This window comes from Eurytemora carolleeae, unplaced genomic scaffold (assembly GCF_000591075.1).
Source record: "Eurytemora carolleeae unplaced genomic scaffold, Eaff_2.0 scaffold24, whole genome shotgun sequence".
NCBI classification, from domain to species: domain Eukaryota; kingdom Metazoa; phylum Arthropoda; class Copepoda; order Calanoida; family Temoridae; genus Eurytemora; species Eurytemora carolleeae.
Window position 1 is genome coordinate 576362 of NW_019396080.1, and position 12240 is coordinate 588601.

The 12240-nt window shown below is 30.7% G+C and overlaps 1 protein-coding gene across 1 annotated transcript in view; it reads right to left on the minus strand.

Annotated features, from left to right (window-relative positions):
* Positions 1-12240, minus strand: part of LOC111716266 (CAP-Gly domain-containing linker protein 1) — a 39353-nt gene that overhangs the window by 14109 nt on the left and 13004 nt on the right. Inside the window, exons 11-15 of the mRNA XM_023491704.1 lie at positions 11479-11532; positions 11332-11406; positions 8074-8151; positions 4229-4335; positions 2560-2631 (exon numbers count right to left, since the gene is read on the minus strand). Of these exons, the coding sequence (XP_023347472.1) occupies positions 2560-2631; positions 4229-4335; positions 8074-8151; positions 11332-11406; positions 11479-11532 (386 nt within the window). The remainder of the gene's footprint in view (positions 1-2559; positions 2632-4228; positions 4336-8073; positions 8152-11331; positions 11407-11478; positions 11533-12240) is intronic.

Below are 12240 nucleotides of genomic sequence, written 5' to 3' on the forward strand. Positions count from 1 at the left end.
TATTCGTGAAGTGACATGTAAACCTCTATGTATTCGTAAAGTGACATTTAAACCTCGATGTATTCTTGAGTGACATGTAAACCTCTATGTATTCGTGAAGTGACTTGTAAACCTCTATGTATTCGTGAAGTGACATGTAAACCTCTATGTATTCGTGAAGTGACATGTAAACCTCTATGTATTCGAGAAGTGACATGTAAACCTCTATGTATTCGTAAAGTGACATGCAAACCTCTATGTATTCTAGAAGTGATGTCTGATTGACAATGGTATCCTTAAAAGCTTGGGTTGTCCACGAAAGATTTATAATTTAAAACTTTTTTTTAAACTTGGAAAATTAATCTTTCTTAAACCAGTTTATTAAAGTGACTTGCGGATATCTTTTATAGAAACAATGAAGAAATTGTCAGATTTAAACATTTTTAAACCAGAAAAAACGACGATATTTTTCATTGCATGCCTTTCTCCAAATGTAGGGTAGAAAAAATATAATATTTATATTAACGCATATAACATAATAGCAGTTAGCAGTAGCACTGTCAATTGATTTTAAACTTTTTAAATTACAAGTCAATTAAATAAAATAACGTTGAAAGTCTCTGAAACTTTTTTCTTTTTTAACATTCTTGAAATGTTTCAAGTTTCAAATAAAAGTGCTATCTCAGAAATAAGATACCCCCCCCCCCCCACCTACTTCTCTTCACATTGTTTATTTATTCTAGAAACTGTTGTTTTCAATTCTTATTGTTGATGCAAGAAAAATAACCAATTAAAATATTATTTTCATAATATTTTTGTCAAAATGAACACAAGATGTCAACACTTAGAAGTTGTAAACAAGGCTTCTCTTAATCTTATTAAAGGGAGTTTAGACATAATTTGAGAGGACTCTCAATTCAAAAAAGAGTTAGCATGTCCGATTAAATATGGTACCTTTAAACTTTAATCAAAATCGTCGCCTAAAACGTTTGAATTCTAAAAATATTCTTCATTGATTTTGCAACATAAACCCGCAATTGTTAAATTTACAGAGCAACCAAAGTTTGATAAAACCAAGTTTTAGATAGCAAAACAAGATTATCTTATTCATCCCTAAGTGGTTTAAATGGTAACGTTGTAAAAAAAAACTTAAATATCACAAAGAACTTAAATATCACAAAAAACTTAAATATCACAAAGAACTTAAAGTCTAGAGGTTAAAAGTTTTCTTGAGTGGATAGAAAACGGTTTTATCTATGTTGTATGTTTAAAAAGCTAGAGGATAGTAAAAAGCGGCAAATATTCTTAATCATTTTTACACTTCTTATTTTCTCCGAAACTCCCTTAAAATACGAAAATACAGTGAGAACCATAAAACCATAGAAGGAAGACGACGCTAAAGCAATTTTTAAAGGGAGTGACCGGCAATGTATGGTAGTTGAACTGAGAATGTGGGGAGAAATTTTTTAGGATTCCTTTAAAACACATTAAACCTTTTAATGATGTATAATTACTGAGTTTGAGCGCAAAGTCGACGTTCAAAATCATCCATTTGAGTGGTGACATTTTCAGAATTGATTTTTTAAATTATTAAATAACGACGACGAAAAAAGTATCAAAAATTCTACATTAACCTAATAAAATGTTCAGGTACATATTTCTCAATAGAAATTTGTCAATAAATCAATGTTATAATAAAATATTTTTTTTTTATCATTATATTGAATTTCTTATTCTTTACGAATTCGTTCTCAGATTTCTACAAATTTTTCAAATGTCGTCTTTTAAAATAAAAATTCTAGAAAATCTACAGAAAATATTTGTGAACAATGAGAGATTACAGAAACTAATAACTGAATAAGATTACTTATTTTCGATGATAAGAGTTAATTTCTAATTTCTCAACGTAGGTTCAAAAACAACAAATTCGTTAACTGTATAGTTTTTGTTACATTGTTTGTCGTTGTTATTTAAAAATTTTAAAAAAATCGATTCTCAAAACGTAACCACCCAAATGGATGATTTGGAAAGTCGGCTTTGCTCTCAGTAATTATGCATCATTAAAACGTTTTATTTGTCTGAAATGAATCCTTAAAAGATTTCTCCACAATGCTACATTCTCAGTACAACTTTTATGTATGCAGAATAAATGCTATCCATCATCCTGCAAAAGTGAATCTTACTCAACATCCATACATTGCCGGTCACCCCCTTTAAGAGTATTTGGTGCTATTGCAGAGCAACCAGCTTTTCTAGTAACTTATGAAATCACTTATTTAATGAAATGGGTCTGTTTACGCAATCTAAGAAATTTTAAATTTTCATCTATCAAAATTTGTTAGAGCACCTGCACCGGCATCAAATTCACCTTAGCAGAATCATTCATCAAAATTTGACGAATGAAGTGAATTTGATGCCGGTTCTCCAACAAATTTTGTTGGATAAAAATTTAAAATTTCTTTGAGTGTCAAATTCCTGTTTTTCCTATTCATTGGACTGTTTAAAGTCATAACTCAAGTCTAATGGTCGTCTTCCTCTTCTGTTTTCTGCAGTTCTGACTGTATAAAATTATTTTTTTACCTTGCAGCCTCAGCCATTTTATTATCCATCTCATCAAGCTTCGTTACAGTCATTTCCTTCAGCTTGGTATCTCTAAAAAAACAAAATGAAGAAACTATAATAATGCAAAAAAATCAAAAAATAGCAATTTTTTCATAATAAACAAAACTCAAGAATGAATAATAATGCAAAAGAACCAGGAATCGATAAATATTCAAATTCAAATCAAGAATCAATGATGAAAATTAATAATCATGCCAAAGCAAGATTAAAGAATGAAGAACAATGATTTCGAATTATTATGCAAAATCTATAATCAAGCAAAATTAACCATAAAAAAATCATTCCGCAATTAAAAAATATTTATTACGCATTCGGAAAAATAAAAAATGTACAAGAATAAACAGTCAAGAATGAATTATTTAATTAGTAAAAAATCTACAATAAAAACGTATTACATTACGCAAAATTAAGAATCAAGAATAGAGAAAGTATTTTACCACGCAAGAAAAATCAAGAATGTATTTTACATTACGAAAAATCACGAATCAACAGTTCAGAATATTACGCGAAATCAAGAATGTATTTTATTACGCACAAAACTACGAATCAACAATCAAAAAGTATTTTATTACGCAACATCGAGAATCAAGAATATTACGCAAAATAAAGAATTTATTTTATTACGCTGAAAATTAAGAATCAACAATTTAAAAAAGTATTTTACTACGCAAAATCAAGAATCAAAATGTACTTTATTACGCAAAATCAAGAATGTTTTTTTTATTACACAAAATCAAGAATATATTTTAAACGCAAAATAAGAAATCAAGAATCAATAATAAAGAATGCATTAAATTAAGCAAAATCAAGTAAAAACATTCATTAATCAAAAATGCTATTTATCACGCAAGTTCAATAATGTATTTTATTACAGCTAGGCAAAATAGCACTTATCGCAAATGTTACCTATACAATACATCTATTGTACACAATTGTATTATACAAAATGTTACCATTTAAGAAATGTTACTAAATCTCCCTTTAATCCACTAACTGACTCAGTAAGGATTATTCAGAATTGTTATCTTCTAAAAAGCCCCTTCATTAAAGTACCTTTTATTCCACTTAAAAATAAAAACATCAAAAGTATAAGCACATTCTACGTATTAAGGAATATTCCATCAACCAGTATCAGACTCAGTACACTTCTACGCATTAAGAAATATTCCATCAACCAGTATCAGACTCAGTACACTTCTTCTACGCATTAAGAAATATTCCATCAACCAGTATCAGACTCAGTACACTTCTACGTATTAAGAAATATTCCATCAACCAGTATCAGACTCAGTACACTTCTACGCATTAAGAAATATTCCATCAACCAGTATCAGACTCGATACACTTCTGTTTGTACAGCTGATATCTGCATAATAATCTTACCTCTCATCTAGAGTCCGTTCCAGATCAGTTTGTACAGCTGATATCTGCATAATAATCCTACCTCTCATCTAGAGTCCGTTTCAGATCAGTTTGTACAGCTGATATCTGCATAATAATCTTACCTCTCATCTAGAGTCCATTTCAGATCTGTTTGTACAGCTGATATCTGCATAATAATCTTACCTCTCATCTAGAGTCCCTTTCAGATCTACTTGTACAGCTGATATCTGTATAATAATCTTACCTCTCATCTAGAGTCCGTTTCAGATCTGTTTGTACAGCTGATATCTGCATAATAATCTTCTGTTTCTCTGCGCTACCAAGACCAGCCTGTTCCCGAGCCCGGGTCTCCTAAAGTATAAACCAGTAAAGGTGCAGTGACTCCAAAGCTAAAAACTAAATATCTCCATAATCTTTGATCAGCTATGTACCCTGGGCCAAGGATAGCTGGAGAAAAAAATGTGAGAATTTTGTTCTACACGGTTTAACACCTTCACATAAAGATTTGTTCCGTCAGTTGATAATTTGAAGGAACAAAGTTTCTGCAACAAATTCTAGCTTTTCAATCCTTTTATATTTTCAATCCGATGTCATAGAACTTTAATACTTCAAGCTAAGAGTTCTGTCAGATCCAAGTTTGAAATATTAAAAATTTACACCATCAGGTCGCAAAGATAAAGGAATAAAAAAAATGAGTGAGTGGCAAAAACTTCGTGCAATATCAAATGAATTCCAATCTAGTAGATTTTTGACCAAATAACGAAATTAATGAATAAAACTAAAACGTATATATTCATTAAAATTTTCTTATTATGGTTTAGCAATAAAAAACGTTAGTCAGATTTATAGATGGCCTTCATACTTTCCCATATTCTGTTTTGATAAATTTTCTTATTTTTTGCAGATTTGAGGGAATACAAATGAAAACCTAAATATGACAAAAGCTGTGAACTTTTGAATTGAATACCATTAATCCTGATCGCTTAATCTGAATATCCATTGTGGACACTTTTAATTTCCTGCTTAATCTGCTCTTGTTCTCTCATTTTGAATATCGCTATCAGATTTCGACCCATGAGAGTTCCCTCGTTAAATGGCGCGTAAAATTTCAAATTTCCCGGCTTCTGATTTGCCGTTCTGAATTCTGCATACACTAATATATAGGTTGAATTTTTATTATTCTAAAGTTATCTTTAGAATAATAATAATAGGAGATCAAGCATTGATCTTTAAAAAGAGAAGATCAAGCATTGACCTTTAATAAGAGGAGATCAAGCATTGATCTTAATATCCACAATTCTAAAGTTTTCAGCTCAAGTTCCTTATTTTACATGCATTGTCAATCCTAACTAAAACATGTTGGTAAGATTTCCTTTAAAACATTGAACAGAGCTGCAGAGACCTGTTGTATTGTGGATAGTGGTCAATTGATCTCAATCTTGGCTAATCTGCAGATTAATTTAATCTTTATTCGATATCTCGGATGGTAACTTTAACCTGTAGGAAAACTGAAATCAAAGATTTATCATTGACTCTTAAATTAAAAGTTCCCAGAGTGAATATCAAGATCAAGCGATCAGGATTCTGAATGTTCAACACAAAAGTTACCAAGACTTTATATTATGAAAAAAAGATTGGAAGATTCCAGAAAATAATTCTGAGCATTGTTTTATATTATTTCACAATCCCAAATATTTTTAAATGAAAATAAAAGATTTGGGTGTAAATTCAACCATCATTAATTACGAATATATTTACTTTAAAAAAAGAGTTCTTCCTTCTATATAAAGAAAATCATTATCATTCATTCCGGATGTATTTTGAGTATAAAACATTAAACTAATCTTTTCAAAAGAATCCATTCAAAAAGTAATTTCTGTAAAGTAATGAATTTACGTGGCACAAAAATGAATAAAATCTCTAAAAACTATTTGATAGATATTTCAGTTTCTGTATGCATGGTAGAAATACACAATTTACTGTTTTTCTACGGCTCCAATGGGAAGAATACTCGTTAAACCATTATCTGAGTAATAATGAGGAAAATATTTACTATTTCAATCTTGAAAACTGTGGAATTCCGGCAATTAGCTTCCGGTCACAATCTCAGTCATTTACAGTTTACACAAAGAAAACACGATTTAAAGTAATTAATTTTCAATTCAAAAAAGGTTTAAAGGGAACCGTTGTGAATCGATATTCAACTCTGTATAATGAAGGGGGGGGGGGGTCTTGAAATAATGCCTACAGTTCTACAACAACAACAAATTTTGATAAAATAAGTCTGTCTGAAAAACCGTGACAGTTCCACAAATCCTAATATGAAAGTACCCTCTCAACATTTATCAAATCAATAATGTTGAATATATCTTCGTTTTCTAGATTAAAACGCACAAATGCGCTATTCACCATAGAAAAACGACGAATAAGAATATCCCAAGAAAATATGTCAAATATTTCATGCTTTCTTGATAAAACAAAGCTTTTAACGGTACCGTTGTGAATCAGACATTACTCTAAATAAATAGAGGAGTCACTTGAAATTATGTCTCTTAAAAATTGTATTTTTAACAATCAAGTATCTAGATCAAATATTTTGCAAAAATTAAGCAAAATATGCAAAGTATCTTATAAAGAAATCTTAGGTATTAGTGTAATATTTGTTTTGTGTTTTTAAAAATATAAAAATGTAGAAAACCTTGATGAAAAATAAATCTTATTTTCTAAAGAATATTCCTTGAAATACATATTTTCTATTATTATTATCACAAAATTCACACAAACATTTACAAAGGGCTACAGTTTCTTGAAGGATTATTTATTATTGCTGGAATTTATTTTAACAAAGTTTTAACAAAGGTTTCCAGTCAAAATAATAAGTTTTCTATGAAATTTAGTTCTAGAGCCAAGATAAATTTATAAAAAATTATGTAAAATAATTGGAAAAATTAACGATCAATGACCTTTCATGATTTGATATAGAATTTTCAGCCCTAGGTTGAAATCTTTCAAATTTTTCATCTAATGAGTGATATGTCCTTTTTTCAAGGTTGACCCATAAACTTCATTTCTCGGGCTGAAAATTAAGCGTCAGGAAACACCAAGTAATGCACCTCTAAATTGTGACACAAAACTATATTTATATATACTAATAGAAAGCTTAGTATATATATATTGTACTAAGCTTTCAGGGGGCATCTTTTCTTGTACAATATAAAACAACAACAAAAAAGTTCGCGATTTCAATATTTTTTTGCACATTTTTTGACCCAAATTTTATAATTTTGAGGATCCAAAAAGCTTTCCCAGGGTTAGGCTGAGGTGTCCGGAAAGCGCAAACAACATTATATATAAAAAAATTATTCTAGGGAAAAACAAAGTTAAAATACACGAAACATCTGACAAAAAGCATCGAAATTGTTACAAATAGAATCCCAATTTTACCGTACTATAGTATAGCTAACACTTTCATGAATAAATATATAAATATATGTTCATATTAGGATTTTAGGTTTCAGAGTGGGAGTAATATTTTCCTGATGAAGCCAAATTAAACTGAAATGAAACCAAATCTGTTCAATGTTTCGGAAACATATGTGAAGTCAAAAAATGTTTAAAAATGAAATACCTTAAGTAAAAGGGGTTTTTTAAACCATTTTGTTACGGGTTGTTAGCGAGATCCTTTAAAATATCTAGAATTTATTTATTTTAGTTTTTAGATTTAAAAACAATAGTTTATGTTTTATTTTAATTCGCTAGAAAAAATGTTTTCTTTATTTAAATTAGATCAATTAATAAAGATTGACAGTCTTAAAAGATTTGTTTTTGCTTATAATTTTCTACTTCTGTAAATTTGATATTCTGAAATTCTGTTCTATGGGGCCCCGGGATTTTGTATATCTGTAGTTTTGTAATTTTACAATTCTGTAATTTTTTAAATTATGAATTCCAAAACTTGGTGAATTTTAATTTTTAAAATTTTAAAATCTATAGATCTAAAATTATGTAATTTTCTATTTATGAAGTTCTGTGATTTGGTAAGTTTATTAATTTATGAATTTGTAATTTATTATTTTTCTAATTTCCAACCTGTTCTCGTGTTTCCGCTTCTCGCTTCCTATCCCGGTCAGACAAATCGGAAACCAGACCAGTAATACGGGAATTCACCTAAATTATAAATTATCTATACTATCATAAGTATATACTAGCTAAAGTGCCCTGCGTTGCCCGTGGAACTTTTATTTTTGAATTTTCAAAAGAAAAAATTCGATTTTTGAAAAAAAATCTATTTATATTAATTTGTTAGTCTATTTTACTTCGAGGTTACCCATGGGTTCTTTCAAATATTATCAGCCGGTTCAGCCGTTTGGCCAGCTATAGCTAACATATTTATATCTACAAATATATATATTTATATATATATATTGTGTATATGTATATATGAAAGAAAAGATTTTTTTATGTTCGCTTTTTAGGGAACCCATGAGTACCCCGGGGGTGACATACTTTCAAAATTCTAAGTTGAGTAAGTTGACTTTAACAGGGAAAACTTAGTTTCCAGATAAAGCTGGGTTCCCAAGCTAGTCTATATAATAAATCTCTTCGCTCATATATATATTTGCATATTTGTGTATTTTATCGATTTTTTTTTCAAAATTCAAATTTTTTAAGTATTTCTAAATTTCCACGTAAAAGTATATATTTGAAAGATATTAATTATCTCCTAGGATCTAAAGTTTAATCTCAATTATTACTTCAACCGAAGTTTTCAAAATATTGACGTTATTTAAAATTTAAAACGTGACTAACCAGTAAAACTAAAATCTTGCACATTTGAAATTATGAAAAATAGGCAGAACAGAAAATCAAAGTTTGGTTTTTAGGAGTTTAAAATAAAACGCTGCTCATTTTTAATGTGATATTGTGTCACAATACAACTTTACAGCTGTAAAGAAAATATTACTACCCGCCCCTCCCCCTCCTCCCCCTTCTGTCATTTAGAATACGTGTCATATCTTCAAAAAAAGTTAATTTCAAGTTGATGTGTAAAGTGGCACGTTAGATTTACTACTGTACAATGCAAACCTTTGTCTGATTATCCAGGATGAAAATATTAATATTTTTCTGGATGAGAATTTATTAAAGGGTGATTTCAGTTAGAATTTCCTGGCATTAGATTTTAAGCTAAAGAAATATAACTCCATGATCCTTGATCAGAATAAGTATTCAAGGGTAACCTTGTGAATCCTTGATCAAAACAAGAATTCAAGGGTACCCTTGTGAATCCTTGATCAGAACTGCAAGAATTCAAAGGTACCCTTGTGAATCCTTGATCAGAACAAGAATTCAAGGGTACCCTTGTGAATCCTTGATAAGAACAAGAATTCAAGGGTACCCTTGTAAATCCTTGATCAGAACAAGAATTCAAGGGTACCCTTGTGAATCCTTGATCAAAACAAGAATTCAAGGGTACCCTTGTGAATCCTTGATCAGAACTGCAAGAATTCAAAGGTACCCTTGTAAATCCTTGATCAGAATAAGAATTCAAGGGTACCCTTGTGAATCCTTGATCAGAACAAGAATTCAAGGGTACCCTTGTGAATCCTTGATAAGAACAAGAATTCAAAGGTACCCTTGTGAATCTTTGATCAGAACAAGAATTCAAGGGTACCCTTGTGAATCCTTGATCAAAACAAGAATTCAAGGGTACCCTTGTGAATCCTTGATCAGAACTGCAAGAATTCAAAGGTACCCTTATAAATCCTTGATCAGAATAAGAATTCAAGGGTACCCTTGTGAATCCTTGATCAGAATAAGAATTCAAGGGTACCCTTGTGAATCCTTGATAAGAACAAGAATTCAAGGGTACCCTTGTGAATCCTTGATTAGAATAAGAATTCAAGGGTACCCTTGTGAATCCTTGATCAGAACAAGAATTCAAGGATACCCTTGTGAATCGGCGATACTGTTCCTCATAGGGAGGGTCACTTGACAATTAATTAATTTTTAGTGTATTTTAGAATTCAAATCAGAGAAAAAATAATTCTTCAAACTTTTCTCTGAGATAAATTAATGATTCAGAACTTTTCCAGTAAAAAAATCAATAAACTTAGAAAACTTTGTGTATAGCAACGCAATGGTTAGTTTGTATTTCTCAATTAAAGATATAAAACTTGTTTATGATTGTGGTTATAAAACTGTTTTAGAATTACATATCGTTAAAACATCTTAAAAGTTTGTTCCCTAAATTTAGTAAGAGTTCTTGTAAGAGTTTATAGAAAATAATTACTTCGTATAAGCATAACTCATGAACCCATTGACCGATTTGCATCAAATTTTAATTGACCAACTCGTTAGAACCACAAGAATATTCTAAACTTGGGTTAACAATTCGGAGCTTGGATTAAAAATTCTGAGCTTGGTTTAAAAATTCTGAGCTTGGGTTAAAATTCTGAGCTTGGGTTAAAAATTCTGTGCTTGGGTTAAAATTCTGAGCTTGGGTTAAACATTCTAAGCTTGGGTTAAAAATTCTGAGCTTGGGTTAAAATTCTGAGCTTGGGTTAAAAATTCTGTGCTTGGGTTAAAATTCTGAGCTTGGGTTAAACATTCTAAGCTTGGGTTAAAAATTCTGAGCTTGGGTTAAAAATTCTGATTTTGAGTTAAAAATTCGAAATTAAGTATGTTGAATTTTTTAGAGAAAGTTTAGAATCCAGGAAAAGCTGGTTTCCCAAGCTAGGTATTTCTATGCGCGACTCAAAATTGATATTTCTATGACGGAGTTTAATTCTATTTTCAATATATATGCATAAACTCGCAATTCTTTTACATTCTTAAAACTTCACAACCCTAAAAATACTTCTTTAATCCCTTATTTTCTGAACATAAATAAATCCCTTTTATTACCTTCTTGATTATGATATCCATTATTTTCTAAATTTTGATCATTCTCTTTAAAGGGATTGAAAGCGTAATTTCAATTAGCAATCTCGCAAAGATGAATTAGATAATAATAATCTTTCATAATTTTGAAAACTGATTGTTTTTAATTGTGGGCTCTCTACAAAATCAACTTTAGCATTTCTACTGCAAGAAAACAAATATGAATTATTAGAACTAGGGTTTCCTATCAGAATTCTGTTGCGCGGAATTGCGCTTGAATTGTGCGGAATTGCGAGGGAATACAGAATTATCAAGGGCGCGGAAGAAAAATCCAATTGCTATGGAAAACCGACGACATCTTCCACATTATTGGTCAGATAAATGTTTCAAGGGTACCCTTGTGAATCAGGCATTCTCATCTTTGCATTAGAGGTCACTTGAAATTACGCTTAGACTTCGTTTAAATACCTCATCTAGGTCGATATCCCTCTCTCTCTTCTCTTGGTTGAGTTTAGAAGATAAATCCAAGATTGTCTGCTGACACTGAACATTATTTATAAATTTTAGTTTTTATCAAAATAAAAAGTTTATATTACACATTGGACGTATACTTACCTGCATTATTTTAGCTTCCAGCATTGCTCTTTGAGTTTCTGTCATTCTCCCTTCCTGTTTACACCCAGTTGAAGTTAGTTTAAGTAAAACACAAAAATTCATTTTTTAAACGGAAATATGTAAGGGTTGATTCAATCTTGTTTTAAATATATTTTTGCTCATTAAAACTTAAAATTACGCGGCAGTGAAGATCTGGCATTTTCTAGATTTTTCCAGTTTTCCGTCAGTTTTGAAGGTGGGTGTATACTGTATAGTTAGTGTTAGACAATCCAGGCGTCTAGAAAATCTACACCGTCTAAATCGAGGGGAGCAAGTGAGTCACAATTTCTGAACTTTTTTCCTCCGAGCCACTAGAATTTCCCTGGAAGGGGCTGGTTCAATTGGTATACTGTACTGGTAAAATCTTTATGTGTACTGTAGTACAGCTCGCTCTAGCTGGTTAGATGTCGGCCTGGTTCATCAGCTCGCTCTAGCTGGTTAGATGTCGGCCCGGTTCATGAAGTTAACTGGACTTCACCGTGGAGTCACATTCAAAGTTTTTTCCAATTCATTTTAAGTTTCATCAGAGCTTAAGTTTTAACCAAGGTGTATGCTGCCATTTGGGAAACTTAAATCTCTTGTGCGTACGTAATACGCATTCTGCCTAGAAGGGGCTGTCCCGTTTTTCCTTATATGGTCTAAATGTGTACTCTACAGCATTCTCTATCATGCTTAAAAGTCAGCCCAGTACTTGAACTGAAATTATGACAATTCTTATGACAA